Source organism: Macrotis lagotis, chromosome X (assembly GCF_037893015.1).
Source record: "Macrotis lagotis isolate mMagLag1 chromosome X, bilby.v1.9.chrom.fasta, whole genome shotgun sequence".
In the NCBI taxonomy this organism is placed as follows: domain Eukaryota; kingdom Metazoa; phylum Chordata; class Mammalia; order Peramelemorphia; family Peramelidae; genus Macrotis; species Macrotis lagotis.
The window spans coordinates 605,841,836-605,862,543 of NC_133666.1; the positions used below are offsets into that span (position 1 = coordinate 605,841,836).

The window sequence follows — 20,708 nt, forward strand, 5'->3', positions numbered from 1 at the left end:
TAAATGGGGAAAGTTTAGAGTGAGGGTAGACACTTTCACATTGAGCCTATGTTATTTAACAACTTTTCAGGAGCCTACCCTGACTTTGAGGAAATGAAAACTGCAGAATTCTTAATTGGAAAAGATCCCCAATATGAAAAGAACTTCAGCTCTTTGGGGGAAGCCTCCTCAGGGCTATAATTCAAGTCCAGATTACCTGAAAGACTGGTATCAAACAATTAATTTGGGGGTAGGGAAAGGAGAGAAAAAGGGGCAGATCCTGATAGGCCCCCAGGTTTAGAGGAGTCAAATTGATGCTTATGGCAGACAGGGAAGAAGTACAAATTTTTGAAGTTATCCATTGAGGGTATCAGTGATCTTATCTATGTATCTGGGGTATGTGTGAACCTCCTCTTGTCCTCTTGGTATTCAAGAGCAGTCCTCTCAAAAACTAGGAGGGCAAAAACACCCCACCTATTTCAACCCAGCTTCTGAAACATCCTATCTGTAACATCTGCCCCATCCCTTCAAAACAACAACAAAGCATTCTATGTGCTAACAACATAGCTAAAAAAAACCCCAGTAAAACAAACTTCTGCATTTTTATAAAACTTGATAAAACATAGTATTTCAAACCGTACAGTCACCAGAAATACACAGTTATCAAAAATTCACACAATTCACTTGGCATCTCCAGCATCTTCAGCTTTCTGTGCCTGGTCTGTTTTGGCATCTCCAAGTTCTTCAGAGTTGTTCCCATCCTTAGCAGAATCAGCCTTTCCCTTTTTCTCTTTGGGTAACTTCTCTCCCTTCTTTGCAGGTGCCTTTTTGTATTTGGGCTCTGGCTTCAGAGGAGCAGGTTTGGCAGACAGTCGTGCGGATCTCCTCTGTGGTTCGTCCTTAACCTTGGTCTTGTCTCCCTTAGCATCTCCTTCAGCCTTTCTCTTGGGCATGGTGGTGGCGGTGGAGGGGCAGGAGCCGCAAAGTCTGGGCGCAGGCTGCAGCAGCGGTGGCAGCTGGTCTGGGGGTCGCTCCGTCTCCTCTTCCTCACACTGCTTCAATAAAGGATATTTAATTTAAAATTCTTACATTCCACCTTATACTCACTAGACTGTAACCAAAATTAAGGGAAAATACAATTATTAGGTGATTGTGATAGAAGAGTTATACTACAACATTATTAGTTAAACTGCTATTTTGGATAGCAGGATCACAGAGTTTGAGAATTAGAAAGGAATTTAGGAACTCTCTAGTTGAATACATTCACAAAGTAAGTTCAAACTATAATATATTTAACAAGTAGTCATACAGCTTATACATATATATTTGTATATATATATATATATATATATATATATATATTAAACCCCCAAAGTGACTAAAATAGAAATTCTCTGACCTAGTGAAATGACTAATGGGAATAAATGCCAAAGAAATGAAAGAAAAAATGAAAAAATCGAATGTACAAAAACAATTATTTTAGCACTTCTTCTAACAAAACCTGTAAGGAGTAAATACTCATCAATTAGAGAGTGACTGAACAAATAACAGTATATGATCATAATGGATATGTCACAATAACATCGTGTTGTAATGACAATTCCGAGATACCTCATAAGACTTTTTAATGCATTGGTATAGGGTGAAGTAAATGGAACAAAGGAATCAATTTATATGAATACATCACTGTAAAGTAAAATAAAATTCAAGAGCCTAATAATTCTCATTAATGAAACGACCAATCATCACTGCAGAGGACTGATGATACTTTTCATCTCTTAATTAAGTGGTGATGTACACAAGATGCAGAATAAAACATGAATTTTCAGAAACAGCAATGTATTGATTTATTTTGCTAAATTGCTAATTTGTTACAAGAGAGAGATTTAGCACAAAAAAATAAAGCAATTTTTAAGGGTGGGGGTGACAGAGGGTTATCTATAGTGATGAGAGAGAAACAGAAAAAGAAAGGATATGTAGATAAAGAATATTTTTAAAATATATATATATATATATATATATATATACATAGAGAGAGACAGAAATAGATACAGTGAGAGAAAGAAGAAAGAAAAGACAATGATGCATTTTAAATGAACAGAATGAGTTTCATAGAGAGTCACAGACAAGTAGGAAGAATTTAGAACTGAAAAATTCTAAAAATTGAAAGTGATTGTAATTCTTGCAATACAGAAGTGTATGTTTTTATTGATATTTGTCGAATTCAGAATAAGAAAAAAATTAAAGGAATAAAATGTACCTTTATTTTTCACTAACCTCCCCCCAGTTAACTGTTTAAAGGAATTTCATTGCATTAAATAAGACTGCTTTGAATAGAATGTATAATTATTACAACATTCCCTCTATTATCACATGCTTCCTCCTTCTCCAGTAAAGGCCTAGCCTCCTCAGACTGTTTTGTGAAAATCCACAACTAACTCTCTTCCTCCTCTTCTCCCATTCCTACATAATTTCCTTCAATAATTCCTTCAGCTTTGAAATGTTAATCTCTACCCTTGACACATTTCCAGGAGAGAGACCAACAAAAAAGAAACCTTAACAGATAATTTAGCAATTTCCTCTGAGTTTTCATTACATCTATAAGAAAAATAGAATTGTATTGGTAAATTAGGTTGCTTTAATAAAAAAATGGTAATGAAAATCTTTCCCTCTCTAGATCATGTGACACTTCCATAATTCCCAATGCTACACATCATAGAGTTAATCTATGTCTGCCTCAGAGCGTGTCAAATTCTGTTGAATTATAATGTACTTGGAACCTAGTGTATTGGATTTCGAGATAAAGAAGATTAGGGTAAGTATTAATCTTTTCCAATTGATTAGAATGAAATATTAAACTATTTTAAAACATAACTTAAATGGGCAAATTAAATCTTTGTTAATATTTCTACTATTCTATTCTCAAGAAGCCAAGAACAGGAGTTAGTACTCTGAGGTTAGAGTTCATTCTTGTAGTTGCTGATTAGCCAATTTATCAGAATCTTTTCTGGCTTCCATTTTTGTGGGCAACAGTAGACTTCTTTATTTTGGTCCACAAATGCTAATTAAGTTGAATTATTAGGAAGCTGTATTGAAAAATATTTTATACTTTATGAATTGTACAAAGGAAATGGGGTATAGGTGGGGATGGGGAGTGAGGGGCTCCCTTGTTTGTCAATTCTTTTGTCTGGAGGTAATCAAATAGAATCTGGGTAACCACTTGCTAGCAATAAAATGAACAGAAATTCATGATTTGTTTATGTCCTAAGTCTATAGGATATTAAAGTATAAGGTATCTAATATCAGCTAGCCAAACTTCTTCATTTTTCAAATAATGAAACTCCTGACTAGGAAATTTAAGTAACTCACCAATCTTAGAAACAATAGGGAGACATAGGAGTTTGTTGAGTAGAGGGTGACATGGTCAGAGATTGGGTTTAAATAGAGCATTTTGATAGTTAAATGAAGGAAGGGTTGAAGTGTGAAGAAACTTAAAATGGAGAGATCAATTAGAAAGCATTAAACTAGTCTGAATAAAGTGGATAAAAGATACTCAGGAAAGAGATTCTGTGAAAGTAGAACACCATAATATTTGACCACAAATTTTCTATTTTGATGAATGTTAGTTAGCATTTTAAAGTGAAATCAAGGTTGTGAGACTGGCAGACTAAAAGGAAAACCATACTCTTGACAGTAACAGGAAAGTAGGGAAGAAGGGAGGATCTGGAAGAAAAGATAATGAGGTCTGTTTTGAATATATTGGGCTTTGAGATGTCTAAATGAAGGAGAAAATAAGCATTTATATAGCCCCCTACAATGTTTCAGGCACTTTATTAATCACTTGTATATAGATATCTCATTTAATCTTCTCAATATTCTAGTAAAATAATGCTATTTTTGCCTTCATTTTACAGTTGAGAAATTCAGGCATAGATAGTTGGAGATTAAAAAAAATCAGTTGGGATGAGTAATTGGAGTTAAGGATAAAGAGTAGGAATTACTATATAAATTCATGAGTAATTTCCATAAAGGCAATAATTGAATCCATGGGAATATAATAATAATAATAGTTTTTTGGGTTTAAATCAGACCACACCTCTTACATAAATGGTGGCATGATTTGCACACTATGTTTATTAGAATGAGGTGTATATTGTGCAGAGACCTCCTCATTTATCTTTTCCAGAACTATTCACTCCATGACCTGATTTGATAGGAAACAGGACTTTTGGTGATGGTCTGGATGCTGTGGAAGTTTTTGGTCCTTAAGTATGATTCTTTCCTCCCATGTCAGTGAGGTATGTCTGAGCTCCAAGAACATTGGGCAAAATACCAGTACATGATATCTGGTGGCCAAATGGAGTCTCACTGCATATGAAGCAACACATTTAAGCAACATCAGGCTGTGAAAACATAGTTAATCCAAAGGTATCTCTCTCTCAATGGAGAGATATTGATAGTAAGGTCTTTCCTCTCAGACCTTAAGCCATACTCCCCCAGATCTCAAAGACTGGTTTCCTGGAAGCTTCCTGTTAGGTCATGGGAATGATGCTGCTAAATCACTAATGGCCATTATTTATTGTTGGAACTATGACAGTATCTGATCATCTTTGAACCTTAGGAAAATTGGAATAGGATCCTGATTCTATTTTTTTTGGTTTTTGGAACTGGAATCATGTTTAAGAGGGACAGCTGGGAACTTTCCTATTGTGGTACAAGAGTTGAAATTCTTTGAATGGTCTCAAGATGGACCAGAGTAAAAGCATTTGTCAAGAATGTTTTCATTAATCAAGAATGAAAGTTGAAGGTACAGAGAAAGGTACAGTGAAGAGGGCCAATGATAGAGACTTGGGAGATTTCCTGGGTAATTGGGTATAATTTGAATGTAAAACTAGCAAGGGGAAACTTTAAAAGAATATTCAAGAAGGATACAGGAGAATCAACCTAGAGAAAAGACATGGGAGAAGATGCAGATAAGCCATATCAGAGTTCATAGTGAAGTTAAAAAATTAGGAATGAGTAAAGGGATTCGAGTCCATTCCTCTCATTTGACAAAGGGAAAGAATGGGATATAAAGAATGCCATAGAAATACAGTAATTTTAGGGGGTGGCTAGGTGGCGCAGTGGATAGAGCACCAGCCCTGGAGTCAGGAGTACCTGAGTTCAAATCTGGCCTCAGACACTTAATAATTACCTAGCTGTTTGACCTTGGTCAAGCCACTTAACCCCACTGCCTTGCAAAAAAAAAAACAAACCTAAAAAAAAAGAAATACAGTAATTTCAAAATACCTGTGAGATCTACTATTCCAAAATCCTCATTTGAAAGATGAGGAAACTAAATCCAGTAGAAATGTAATGACTTGTCTGTCAATAGTAAACAGTAACTTAAGCCTTCGATCTCTGACTTTATTTACTAAACTGACTTGCCCAGTGTCTTTAAACCTAATGTTTTAAATCTCTTTGAATACCTATCTCCATGAATGTGTCATCTAGAGGACTAGATCCTCTTTAAGGTGGTGAGTTTTTATAGTAAATTGCTTATGAGGAAGTTCAGGTTGTCTTTCCAAAGGACTAGGTGGCATAATGTATAGAACACTTGAGATGGCTTCAGGAGATCTGAGTTCAAATTCTGCTTCTGATGCTTACTCCATTTTTTGATCCTGGGCACTTCTCTCAGTTTGTTATCTGATTTGTTAAATGGGGAGAAGGAATGAATGAAATAATCTATTTAAAATAACCTATGCAAAAACATAAAGGACTATATAAATTATAGCCTATAAGTATAATATTTTTATTACATGATATATTATATAATGTCAATTCATATATTATATAGTACCTTACTTTGCAAGATATTATAGATTATTATATGATAGCATTACATTATATACCTATATATTTATATTAATAATGATAAAAATAGCTTTATATCATATATAATAGTAATGTATCAGGCTGCTATTATGCTATGGACTTTACAATTTTACTTCATTTGATTCTCACAGCAACCCTGTGAGGGGAGTTCTGTTATTTCCATTTTACTAACTTGAGGCATGCAGAGGTAAAGTTACTTGCCCAAGATCTCATAACTGAAAAGTATCTGATACTATACTTAAACATAGGTGTTATGTACTAGAAGTCCAAAATTATAGTTATCATATCTAGTTTTATATCATACCATATTGTATCATATCATACCATAGAATATCAACAAACATTTATTAAGCACCTACTCACTAAGTATCTACTCTCCTATTTACTATACTGGAGATATAAATAGTAACAAAAAAAAGATAGTGGTTGTCCTCAAAAAGCTTACAATCTAATGGAGGAGACAACATACAAGCAAATTGTGTGTGTGTGTGTGCGCACAAATATACATATAGCTTATAGGCAAAGAAAATAGAAAATAGGTTTGGCACTATTAATAAGAGGAGTTGGGGAATACTTCCTGTAGAAGGTGGGATTTTAGAAGGGGCTTCAAGGAAACCAGAGAGGTCAACATTTGATCATAGGAGGAAGAGAATTCCAGTTGTGGGAATAACCAGAGAGAAAAACTGAAACTGAGATGGTGTGTCTTGTTTGTGTAAAAGCCACAATATCAATGTTACTTGATTAAAGAGTATATATCAAGAAGTCACTTATACAAAGATTGGAAAGGTTGAAGGTATTTAATAGGTTATGAAAGACTTTGAATTCCAAATATAGCATTTTGTATTTAATTTTGAGGGTATCTTATCATATCATGTTATATCATAATATTATACTATACTACATCATAACCTACTGTACTAAACCATGTTGTATTATGTTATGCCATCCTATGCTATGCTGTCAAATTATATTGTTGCATGTTCTTATGTTTTATTGTTATCATTCCATGCCATGACATATAATTCATCATATTTTTATGATATTACATATCATGCCATGTCATGTGATTTTATGTGATGTAATATGATGTTATGTGGAGCAGTGGAAAGAGCACCAAGCCTGGAATCAGGAGGACCTGAATTCAAATCCAATCTCAGACATTTGGCAATTACTACCTATGTGACTTTGGGTATGTCACTTAAGATGGCCTCACATCCAGGGCCATCTCCAGTCATCCTGATTCATATCTGGTTACTGGATCCAGATGACTCTAGAGGAGAAAGAGAAACTGGTGATTTAGCACAGACTCCCCCCAACCCTTACTCAGATCCAATTCACTTGCTTGTCATGATTTCACCTCCTGTGTTGTCATGGTCTTCTTTGAGAATGAAGGATAAACATCATCATCATCATCATCACCATATTATGTCATATTATTATCTGTTCTGGTCTTTATTTACCATGATATAGTAAACTTTTCATCTTGGAGGTTCACTCTTTCTGTATGGCATTTTCATTCAGGTTATTCAAAGGAACCTTCTGAGCCTTTCCTCTGATTGGACAGTTCCTACCAGAACCTCTATTTTAAGAATATATCCTGTGTCAGCCATATTTGCTCCTTCATTCCTGTTGGAATACCACATCTGAAAATTTGGAACTTTCCCCACTGTACTTATTTGAATATCTTGTCTCCCTCCCATTCTTTATTATTCCTCCCATTCCTCATTATTCTTTTAAGACCTGTCTTCCACCATTAGAATTCAAACTCTTTGATTCCATCAAGGGATATTTTATTCAGTTTCACATTGAAGAAACACAGAAGACAGTTTTTGAAAAGAAGTCACTCGTCACTAGGGACTAGAGAAGTGGTGGAGACAACATGAAAACAAATACGTATAAGCAAGATTAAAGTTTAGATAATTAGAGAGAAGTGAGATTTAAATGATAGACATAGATATAATATATAAATATGATGAAATAGATATATGAATAATTGAAAATAATTGATATAGGAAAGACAAGTATTGAATGGCATTGGGAATTATTTCTTACAGTGTTGGCATTTTAGCTATCACATGAAGGAAAGCAGAGAGGCCAGGAAGCAAATCTCGAGAAGGAAAGTATTCTAGGCCTGGAGTTTCTTGTGTTGAGACACAGTAAGGAATTTGATCTCAGAGTTCACTGGGAAAGATTATGGTATAAGTTGATTTGAAAGGTTGTGGCAGGGGTGAGCATTGAATATTTTCTAGAAATGATAGGGAAGCACTAGAGTTTATTTAATAGTAAGTAATGTAGTCATATCTGGACTTTTAAAAGATCACTTCAACAGCTAAGTGGCAGATCTATTTGAGTGGGGAAAGACTGGAGGCAAAGAGATCAACCAGCAGTATGCTAATATAGTCCAAGTGTGAGGTTATGAAATTTTACATGTGAGAGGAAAGACGCCTATGTAAGAGATGTTAAGAAATGGAACACATTTTGGTCACAAAATACAAATGGGTGTGGTGAGAGTAAGAGTAGATTCAAGGCTAATACCTAGATTTCAAGTCTTGTGACTGGAAGGATGGTAGTACACTCAACAGTAATAGGAAAGTTCAGAAGGGAGGAGAGTTTATCAGGAAAAATAATTTCAGTTTTGAACATTTTGATTTTAAGACATAAGTGCAAAATCCAGCTCAAGATGTCCAGTGGGCTCTCTAATTCTCCAATTAGATATTATCTCCATTTGGAGATAAGAGGCTAGAGGTCTAGAGATTAGTTAGGCACTAGCTACAGTATTCTGGGAAGGTCAAAAACTCTGTCTCAGTTTCCTCATTAGCATTTTGAGAGTATTGTACAAGATGACCTTATAAAGGTACCTTCCATCTATAAATACTACAAATCTATTGAATAGAAAGTTATTATGAATTTAAATTAAACCTACAATTTGAATGAGGTTTGTGGATTAATCAGAATTGAATATCTAAGCATGTAGAATATTAAAATACAGGATGTCCTTTCAAATTTTATATCATTCATTCTATTATTCATTTATAGAAGAGAGTTTCATCTAAAAATAAACATTAGGATATGAATTAAATGATCAATACTAAGTTATAATACTAATGAATTGTATCAATAGAAGGATTTAAGGTTTATACATTCTGGCACAATGAAAGGAATAATTCTATAACAAACATAATTAAACTAAAGTGCTTTCATTTTTTTACAAATTCTTTTCCCTGTAATAAACCTGTGAGGAAATAGCTTAGTTTTAGTAACTAGTCCAAGATCACATTGGCATTGTGTCAGAGTTGAGACTTACAACTAATACCCTCCTGTTATAATACTGCATTTCATTCTCCTTAAGGGTAGAGAATGTACATGATTCATCTTTCTATGACCATCTCCCCTAGCATTGTCTCACATATAAAAGTTATTCAATATATGTTCAATGGATAAAGATCCTATTTTTAAAACAAAAAACTTTATTTTTCTTATTGATAATAATATAATTTTAATGTTAATGTTAAAGATAAACTGTTCTGTTTTTTTTTTAAATGTGCACAAAAGAAAACTATGAAGTTTCCTAGTAGAACTGAAAAGAAACTTAGAGATGATCTAGTTTGACCCTTTTATTTTACAGATCAGGAAAATGAGATCCAGATGGAGAGCTTCAAGTTTTTACCAAGAGCACATAAGTAGTAATTGGCAGATTAGTTATTTGAATTCAGGGCCACTGATTGATTTACTTGGTTCTTTCCAAGAGGTTTCTAGATGCAGAAATCTATTTTATTTCCCAGAGAAGAGATACTATTTTCACCATGAATATCTTTTGAATATTCAGATTCATTTCAAAGCCACTATCCTGTCTGTTCCTGCACAATTACACTTGACTTAGTTTTAATTAAAAAGCAGCTCTAGTATCTGGTCTTTTCTGCAGTGGGAATATAATTATTATTTATTTTAAAGCATGATAATCACATTAAGAGGTGGCATGTCTACCTAGTTTGTGATTGGTTTGGAAAATGTGGTGACAATTTCCACACTTAGAAGAAGGTGCCAGCAAGGCATGTGATCCTTTAACAGATCATAACAGTTAAGAAATGATTATTGTCCACAAACAAATCAGTTTGTCCTGTTTTCATCCATTGCTGTAGTGGATCCTAATGCAATATACTTATGCCATCTTTAAATCTAGGTCTTCAATAACTAAACATTTTTTCAGAGCACTACCAATGATGTAGAGAAGAGCTAACAACCCCCTGTGTTCCAAATATTGTGGGGATGGATCCTGTGCTTCACATCTTATTGTATACTATCACATAGCAGAAATCAAATCTCTCCTCCCTCTCCTTGTCTTTGATCTCTGTTATCACAGTCTGGTAGCAATTCACCCTTCTCTTAAGAGGTGCTTTCTCTACTCTTTGCAGAATAACTCTGACTCTCCAATGATGGGCTACATTTTTGGGATATTATGCAGGAATGGATGATGACTAGAATGAAGAAAGAGTAGGGGAAGATTGATAACTGAGGCATTGCCAACACAGATGATTAAACCAATGTGAACAAAAGGGAAGGTCAACCCTTTACTGGTGGCTGAAGAGAAATCTTTGAATTAATAGATAAGCATAAACCAAAAGGTAGGCCAGATAATTTTTGAGTTTCAAAATCACAGGAAAAGGAAAATTTTAAAAGAGAAATTCAAGTTAATTAACACCAAATAAGGAGGTAAGATGTATAGGGATGGGGGGGGCAGGTGCCATTTTTTCTCCTGTATATACCTGTCTCTTCAAAGATATCTTATTTTTGTAGCAATACACCATATTTTTTGTTGTTGCTCATATGTTTCTTTCAGACCTGACACTTTATGACTCCTTTTTGGATTCTCTTAGCAAATATATTGAAATGGTGAGCCATTTACTTCTCCAGTTTATTTTGCAGTTGAGGAAACTAAGGTAAACAGAGTTAAGTAACTTGTCCAGGATCACACAGGTAGTAAGTGTCTGAATTTGAATTCAAGTCCTGCTAACTCAAGACTCAATGCTCTATCCACTGTGTAACCCCATTGTTGTTCTTTATGTCACTTCCCAATTCAGGTCAGGGCTTCATATTATAATGAAAGGAAAGAAGGAAAGAAGGAAGGAAAGGAAGGAAGGAAGAAGAAAGGAAGGAAGGAAGGAAATGTTAAGCACTAAGAATCAAGAGATTAATTACAAGGGAATTTCAAACTAAAAGAACCCTAAAATTTTAACCCATTTTTATACAAATTATTGAAAATAATACATGAAAATAACCAATGTTGAAAGGCCTATGGGAAGACAATTTAATACTCCAGTAGTGTCATTTAGTTTTCTCATCTGAACAATGAGAATAATAATATCCTATTTGCTTGGCAGGGTTGCAATAGGGAAAATATGTGCAAGTTGCAAAGTACCATACAAATGAGATTAGATTTTATTTTAATTTTAATCCTGTCTCAGATACTTACTAGCTGAGTGGCTATAGGGATATTATAAATTTTCTCTGCCTTGGTTTCCTCCTCTCTCATGATAAAAGAATACTTCTCTAATTGTAAAAATTAGTACTTCTACTAACTTTGTCAAGAATGAGAAAGTAATATGAAATACTCATTGTACTTGAGAAATACATTTTGTTCATATAGAGAATACAACAACACCTTGGTGACCTCTTTTTCTCTACCATCAAATAAAAATTATTTAATGCTACCTACAAAAAAATCAAAGAAACAAGAAAGCATCCAAGAAATTGGATAGATTTTTATGGAAGATCTATGGAAGAAAATGGACACTATTCATAAGAAGAAGAAGGTGAGATACCTAATAAAATCATAAAGTCATTACGTAATTTTGACTGAAATTATTTTTAAAATTATTTGTGGAATGACCTAAATACCTTGTAAAATCTTTGGTTTTTTGAATCTACCTACTGAGAGATATAGAAAGTGTCACGTTTATTTTTTTAAATGACAACTCTAAGTCAAAGAAATGATAGGACAGTTTTTAATTGTGTTTTTTTATCATCATGAATAGGTGACTAAATACTGATCCAATAAACCTCTCAGTCTGAGAAGTGACAACACAAACCCTATCAGAAGGTCTATTGATAAAAGACAGCAGTTTCTCTTAAAAAAGACTCATTTTTTTCCACAAAGAAATAAGAGATTTCAATCATTATATAGAGGCAGGCTAATCGTGATAAGGCACAGATGCACTTATTTGCTAGTATTTTCTAACTTCTAAAGGCATAACATCTAAGAAATTGCTTTTTCCAGAATAAGGTCCACACAAACCATCAATTAATGAATGACTTCCATACCTCTCTTAGTAATTTTCAAAAATTCCTGATGTCATCATTTAATCCCATTGCCTTGCAAAAACAAAAATTAATGATATCATTGCAGATGAAAGGACTAACTATACTCCCAGGAGTATAAATTACAAAAAAAGTTACCTACTTAAAAACAACAAAAATATATCTATATATCATTTTCTTCATCTGCAAATGATGGGTTTGGATTAGGTTAGGATTTCCTAAGGTTTTGTCCTACTCTTAATTGTGTTTTGTTAACTCAATAAAGTAAGGAATGCAAATATGAACATGTCAATATAAGAGGAAATTGAGGTTCTGAAAGATTGTGACTTTCCCATGTTTGCATATTGATTATTTAAAAGAGGATTAAAACTCAGATTTCCTGATTCCTAGTCAATTCATAAACCATATATTGAGTGTCCACTAGATTCTAGGCATTACAGATAAGAAAAAAAAACCCCAAAACAAAAGGGGAATGGCCCATGCATTAAGTTTACAATAGAATGACATGTAATTATAAAAACACAGTTAAATATGTAAAAACAAAAAATCAAAAACAATTTTTTTTCTGGGGAACACTAACAATCCTAAAAAATTCTTAAGGTTATTATTATAATAGGAAGCATAGGAACTGGACATTGAGAGAAGGTAGAGATTCTATCAAGAAGGCTTGAGAAGTGCATAATAGGTCATATCCATAGAAGATATAATCACATGTTCAGAGAATCAGTAAACTAATTTGACTGGCAGGAGAAACAAAAAAAAGGTGTAATTTATATAGGAAGATAGAATGAAGTCATATTGTGAGAGGTTTTGAAATCCAGACTCAGAAATTTATATATGGTTCTATAGAGAACCACTGAATCTTCTTGAGTAGGGGAAGGAAATGTTACACCATTGATTCTGTCAGATTTTAATTTTGTGGTTTAGATTTATTTCCTGACCATTCTTAAAACACACACACATACCCCCATATATATTTATATATGTATATATATATATATATATATACATATATATAATTACTGATGTTTTCGTAGTCACTTCAATAAGTAATATTTATATGTTAATCCTTAGGAGAGCAAGTGATTTGGCACAGGTCACAAGGTTAGTTGAAATCATTCCTGAGAGTAGGACCCAGAACTACTGATTCTCAATTTATTGTTATTTCCAATATATTCTAATGTCTTTTCTAACTTGGAGTCATTGGCTCTTTCTATTAGACTATCATTCTACTAAGTAGGGCAAAGCATCCATCCATTACTGCAGAGTCCCATCTTTTTACAAGTTTATTTCCAGCCTTATTGAAAAACAAATGGTCCAAAATATGACTACATGAGTGATGAGGCTTCTGCTGGACTCAAAGTCATTTATAATTTTTACCATTTTCGTCCAAAATGACAGTTTGCATTACCTGATCGTAAGATTGAAAAATCAGAGTCAATTGTTCTCAAATATTGTAAAAATGGAAACCTTTCTAGAAAATATGTCATTGCTTCCTTTGTCGTCTTTGGTCTGAGGTCAAAAACTATACTACTACATTCATGCACCCACTAACTCAGCAATTAAACCCTCAACAAACATTTAATGGCCAGATGCTATGTTTTCCAAAGCCTAGCACAAAAATCTCCACACTATAGATGACTAATAAACATTGCTGGAATGAATGATTGAAACTGTAAAGGCTTTTGGGAGACAATGAAACTTCACAGAGCAAGACTGGAATCAGATTTTGCAGGCAATACCACTGGAGGTAAATTATCTACTAACAGGTTCCCATGTGTTGTTTTTGACAGTCTCAGGGGACTTGCTTCTCTTCACAGGTTAAAAGGCCTCAAAGTGCCTTGTCAGACCTATGACTTGACAACAATTATTTCTCCAATTTCTGAATTCTTATGTCATATGGAAAGAATGGTAGATTTAAAATTTGAGGAACTATGTTCATATTCCACTTCTGTTACTTGTGCATTATGTGACATTGGACAAGCCTTTTAATCTCTCTGGCTTTAACCTTCTCATCTGTAAAAATGAATAAATTGGACACTATTACACTTTTGAGTTTTTTTCATTTCCAAATCTATAACCCTATGATAATCTGCCCTTGATTATTGATCATTTTTTCTAATCATCTTTGATAATTTCATGGATATTCATCTAAGACAGACTGTGTCTCTGATAAGGACAGAAATCATGTCTTATTTTTTTCAGGGATCCTTTTTATCATCTGTCATATAGTTGAAAATTAATAGGGTTCAACAGGAAATTTCCAATAAGCAGTAAAGCAAAAATGATTTGAATCTTAGTCCTCTGGTTATAAATCCATCCCTCTTTAACTGTACCATATTCTCTGTTCCAGTCTTCCTTGGTTGATAATTTCTTTCTTTATATGGAAGGTCTTTGCATTTTATATATATATACCTAGGATTGTTATGTATTAGTTTCTTGGATCTTTTTTTTTCTTTGAGGCCTCCTCTCCCACCACCACAGGCAAACATACAGTAAGTTTCAGGAAGGTATGTAGTCATAGTCTCAGAATAATGGAATGTTCTAACTGGAAAACACCTTAATAAGAAAGCATCTGGTCCAATTCTATTATTCAACAAGGGACTGGACTATATGCATTTTTTCTTTACCCTGAAATGTCATGGAGAATAAAATTGGAACTCTAGTTCACCTATGGGAGGTGGTTGTTTGTTTTTTATGTGAGGCAATCAAGGTTAAGTGACTGGCCCAGAGTCACTCTGCTAGCGAGTGTCTAAGGTCAGACTCTTGAGTCCGACACTGATGCTGTACCCACTATACCACCTAAGTTGCTCCTGGGAAGTGGTTATTAAATGTTCATTTACATATCAGAAATCAGCAAATACTACAAATTTGGGCTCAATTGTTTTTCTTTCCTTGATTGTCTAGAGAAAATAATAGTGTAGATTAAACTTGAAATTAAACTGTTAAAATCAAGTTTGTTCCAGGATCAGATCTTAAATACTTATCAGCATACTAGTACTTTTAAATAATAGAGTCAAAATCATGTTTTCTTCAAATTCTAGATGTCTTTTTGTTAAAGGAGCAAAACATCATGTATAACATACTGATCATAAAGGAGGAGAGATCTAGGTTCAAATTCTGTCTTTACCAATATAAGTCATATGATTCTGGACAAGTCACTTAGCCTCTCTTTCTCGCATAAGCAAATAAGACTAATTTGCTAAGACTAAATTCTGCAGTAATTTCCTATTCCAATACATGATCTGACAGCTCATTCATATATATACACATATACATATATATTTATGTGCCCCTGTATTTAATTATATAGGTATGAACACAATAAGACATGATTTATAATTCAAAAACACATATACTCATGTATATGAGTGTTCATATATATATATATATATACAAATATATATATATATATATAGATAGATAGATAGATAGATAGATCAATAGATAGATCTACACACATATATCTATCTTTGATAATTTGATTATCTCTGGAATACTGAGTTTAATTAACTGGCAACACTTAAGTACAAGATGATTCTTTTTCTTGCTTTTGATATGTGGGTGTGGAGACACATACACAGACCTTTCTCAGAATATATTTGAACATGAAGATGACCTTGGAATGTCTAGTAGTTCATAGGAAAGCTAGCCATATTTGTGAAAAGTGTCACCAAATCCATGCCCCTAAAATGAATCCTGTCAAGGGTAGTGTCAAAATGCTGGGGGACAGGAAGCAGCCAAGGTGAGCTGAAGTTCACAAAAGTGAGTTGCCAGGAATAGGTACCCATCAATCCCTGTCACATGGGTCACAGGCAACCCCATTCAGGCAAACAATGTAGCTGTGTACCTAATGGTGTGCTACAAAGCAAGATATTGAGAGACAGACAGCAATATATCTCACCCCCTCTTCCCCAACTCCCTTTACCTTATGTAACCCATTTTGGCCACTGGGGGAAAATGACATGTCAGCATAACCAATGTGGGAAGGAAATGATGACATTCGGCTGAGGAGGAAACAAAATGCACATTATGTGCAAGCTATTTATGCAGAAACAACACAAAATGGATTCAAGTGCCTCTTTAAAAAAAATCATGTTAGTGATGATTACATCAATTTCTAGATATCTTTAACATTTATAAAGTGCTTTTAAGGTCTGGTGAGGTTAAATACTATACAGGTAGTAAGCATTTTGCTTCTGAACTGTATAAAAAGTATCCTAAAATAAAATTCAGCATTCGTTTTTGTTGCAGCTTATTGTTTTGGAGGTAGAGTGAGAGTTGGAAGAAACTACAAACCACCTGATACCTAGTATTACAGTGTAATCTGTATGAAATTCTAGGGATACTTCTCTTAAACCTGTCCCTGGAAAAACTGGGTACCCAGAAAAAAGTTACATCTCAACCTTTAGTATATCCCATGGGAACATTTGAGGTCAATATGGTTCATTTAATGCATATACCTCTAGTCCATATCCCAGTGATCTCACTAAATTAATCACTGGTGTTAGTTAATATTTTTTTCAGTATCATCAGTCCTAGTGTTTCATATTTCCTCCCTATCAATTAACTAGTTTATATCACTTTTGACAAGGGGATATTTAATGAAAACAAGGAAGAACCAAAATATGTCTTACTGAATCTTTCAGCCACTTCAATCCCTGAGGAGAATGGACTCAATAAAGCATGCCTAACCAAGTTCTGTTCCAATTGTGACATAACTAACAACAGAATCACCCTCCTGGTATAGGCAAGGTTTTTCAGCTACCAGTCTGATTTATTTCTGGGCTTGATATTTAAGGTTGTATTGCACAGCTGTGAGTTGGGCTAGACTCAGTTTCCTTCAATATATGGTATGAATTTCACTTCCAAATCCTTTCATGATCCTTTTAAAATTCAGAAGCTACAAAAACTTATAGATATTATAGTTTCTTATATTTAAAATATCCATTTACCCAATAGCAGAAAATGAGGAGACCATTTCATGGCTTCATGTTAACTCATTTGTGAAGAGTGTGCACCAGTCTCTCTCTCTCTCTCTCTCTCTCTCTCTCTCTCTCTCTCCACACTTGTAGGATAATAGGAATCCTTGACTCAGTCATCATTTATTCTACCATTATTTAAAACCAGTTGTAGAAATCATTTTTCTGCATTGTCACAGCTATTTCATCCTGGATAATGATAGACATCGGCTTCTAGCCAACTTAACATCCTCTCACACCTCTTTTTTATAACCTTGCTCACCTTGGCTCATCAGAGAAGTCCCTGGGAATATAACAACTCATAAAACCAAGAATTAGAGCCTCTGGAATCTAGCCCAGTGTAAGACACTCAGGATGTAAAGAAATGTAAATATAGCTCTTGCCCTTAAGTCATTATCTTTTATTGAGAAGAAAGCATATAGATAGATAGATAGATAGATAGATAGATAGATAGATAGATAGATAGATAGATAGAATGAAGAATATATATATATATATACAATATTATCTATATCATGTAAGATATATTTTATATAAAGTTATACTCATAGTATACAGTAGACTTAGAGGGGCAAACAGTAGCACCTGGAGTGGAGGGAGTCTAGGAAAAATCTCTTCCAGATGTGGGGCTTGAACATGGTCTTGAAAATGCCAAAAATGTGAAGAAATGGATGCAAGGAGTAGGAACATTCAAGATATGGTAGTAAGAAAAACTATGAAATTATGTCCTATGAAAAGACATAGGAAGAAAAGAAACATTTTATGTAAGGAAAAAATGGAGATATAGTGTCTGAAAAATCAGCTGTGTGGCACAAAGGACAGAAGTCTTGAACTGGAGTCAGTAAGATCTGAGTTAACATTTATGCTTTCCCCTTCCCATACTTATTAGCTGGGTAATCTTAGGCAAGTCACTTAATCCCCATTTATCTCAGTTTTCTTAACTGTGAAATGGATATAATATTTGCTTCTTACTTCCAGGGTGGTTGTAAGAATCAAATGAGAAAATCATTTTAAAAACTTAGCTCAGTTTCTGTCACATAGCAGGCAAAATAAACAGCTGTTTTTAATTACTGGACTATATAGTGCATGGAGGAAGGCAATGGATGTGAAAACTCTAAAGGTATTCAGGGTCCCATTTGTAAAGAATTTTACATAGAAAAAAATAAAAGGTTTACATTTATTCATGGATGTAATTGAGATCCATTGATGTGTATTGAATGGGGATTTACCTGATCATATCTAAACTTTAAAAAATTATTTTTTACTTCTCTGCAGAGAATGGATTATTGTGGAGAAAGATTTATGGCATGGACCCCAATTAGGACACCATTTTAATAGTCCAAGTGATAGTTCAAGCTTTCTCATTACAAATCTAGTTCTCATTTTTCTTCTGTAAATTTTGTTACACACTCTCATGCTGTACACAAGAGCAACTCCCCACAAATATAGGCTATGAGTCAGAAATGAAGTTATTTTTTTCATTTTGAAGGAATAGTGTTGCATTTGTATTGAGAATTAGTAAAATATGATCAAGCAATTTGCAAATTAAAGATAAAAAGATAAAAAGCTTCAAATGACTAATAATTTTTAAATGTAGAAGCAAAGACCCCATATCATAATCACTGGATTGGCAAAGTTAAGAGAAAAGGAAAATGGTGATTGTTAGAGGGCATGAGAGGTGATAGGCACACTTGTACAATCATGGTGGCATGCAACTTTGTCTAACCATTCTAGTTACCAATTTGATACCATACCACAAAGTTATTAATCAGTACATATCAATTTACACAGTAGTACCACTTTTAGGTCAATATCCTAAAGAGATTAAAGAATGAGAAAAAGGACCCATATGTACCAAAATTTAGGAAATGATGAAAGTGATAGTCTCAGTGAAATATGATTAGATTTATATGAATCATGTACAGTGTTATTAGAAGAACCATAAGAACAACTTATGAAGCACCAATTGTCCATTGTAAAGAGCATCAGCATAGAGTATCTTTTTGGTGTTTTCATCAAAAAGAAAGAAAATATTTCCCTCTTAATAGGGTAGATAATATCTTAGATTCCATGTACCAATCAGATCTAAGTAACTACAAAACAATTATTCATATTTATTGAAATGTATCCTTGCTAAAATACTCTCCTCATATCTCATGCCATATTTCCTTATCCCGACCACATGCAAATTTTCATGTCCAGAATCTAAAGCCCCAGCTACTGTGGAACTATTTTCCTAATATATTCAGAGACTACTGGGAGTTCAGAACTGTCTTGATCACATCTCTTAGAGCACTCTCCTTATGGTTCCTCCAAAGCTAAGGTCCATTCAATGGAGAACACAGGAACCCAAACTAGAGAGAATATCAGAACTTGAGGTTCCAATAAAGCACATGTAATATGTGTCTGTTCTGACACTAGATCTGTTTGTGTGCTTGGGAAAGTCACTTATCCTTTGTAGGTTCCATCACCTCATCTAGAAAATAATGAGTGAAAGTTGGTAATTCCCCATGCTCTAAGATTCAATATGAGGGAAGACAATCCAGTTTAACTGAAGCTTCCAGTTTATCCACATTTTCCTTCACTAGATAGAATTCCAATGCCTTCTCTGTGATAATTATTTACCATTTATCCTGTAAATAGCTTGCTTTTTATAATTTACATGTTGTCTCTCTCTATAGATAATTAGCTTCTTGAGGGCAGGGGTCTGACTTTTGCCTCATTTTGTATCCTCAGTACTTAGTATGTTATCTGATACATGATAGTCATTTAATAAATGTTTATTTATTGATTATGTCTATTTAGAACAAACGAAAACAGGCAGCATTGTGTTGTTGATTAGGCCTTAGAGTCAGGAAGACCTATATTTAGAGTCTGTCTCCTATAACTCTTTGCTATGCAGCCCTAAGTAGGCCACTTAGTATCTGTGAACCTCCTTATTTATAGGTGTTGAACTACAAGAACTCTGTTCCTTTTTAGGTTTATTATCCTTTGAGACATACCTAATTATAGGGAATATTTTATTTTTAACTTTTTATTATATTTTATTTTTCCCTTAATTAAATGAAAGTTCCAACATTAAGTTCGAGGGGTGGCTAGGTATCGCAGTGGATAGAACACTGGTCCTGAAGTCAGGAGTACCGGAGTTCAAATCTGACCTCAGACACTTAATAATTACCTAGCTGTATGGCCTTGGGCAAACCACTTAACCCCATTTGCCTTACAAAAATAAAAAACTAAAAAAAAATTAAAATAAAAAAACACCTTAAGTTCTGAATTCAGTCCCTTTCTCCCACCCACTTCCCTTCATTGAGAAAGAAAATTATTTGATATAGGTTAGAATGCATTGCCACAATAATCATATTGTAAAAATAAACATAACCCTTCCCCTAAAAAGAGAAACCCCAAGAAAAATTAAAGTTAAAGAAAAAGTATGTTCCAAACTTTATTTGGACACCATCAACTCTGACTTTGGGGGTGGATATTATTTTTTTATAAGTCCATCAGAGTTCTCTTGAGTTACAAGAACTCTGAGAAAAGTTAAGTCATCCTACAACA

The 20,708-nt window shown here is 33.9% G+C and overlaps 1 protein-coding gene across 5 annotated transcripts; it reads right to left on the minus strand.

Annotated features, from left to right (window-relative positions):
- Positions 1–562: 562 nt before the first annotated feature.
- LOC141503430 (non-histone chromosomal protein HMG-17-like) lies at positions 563–16,872 on the minus strand. Of its 5 annotated transcripts, none has more exons than XM_074208674.1 (2): positions 16,806–16,872; positions 563–1,034 (listed from the first exon to the last, which is right to left on the minus strand). In XM_074208674.1, exon 2 carries the CDS (start codon positions 930–932, stop codon positions 660–662), a length of 273 nt encoding a protein of 90 aa, XP_074064775.1. In that variant the 5' UTR covers positions 933–1,034; positions 16,806–16,872; the 3' UTR covers positions 563–659. The 5 variants fall into 5 exon arrangements, with proteins under 5 accessions (XP_074064775.1, XP_074064778.1, XP_074064773.1 ...); XM_074208677.1 differs by having other exon boundaries at positions 563–1,031; positions 16,806–16,828; XM_074208672.1 differs by lacking the exon at positions 16,806–16,872 and adding an exon at positions 16,097–16,169.
- Between the last annotated feature and the right edge of the window lie 3,836 nt (positions 16,873–20,708).

Coding starts and splice junctions, on each gene's coding strand:
- LOC141503430 (XM_074208672.1), bottom strand. CDS start 16,135: ATGTCATTTTCCCCCAGTGGCCAAAATGGGTTACATAAG. Junction 1,035..16,096: donor GCCAAAATGGGTTACATAAG/GTAAAGGGAGTT, acceptor CCTTTATTGAAG/CAGTGTGAGGAAGAGGAGAC.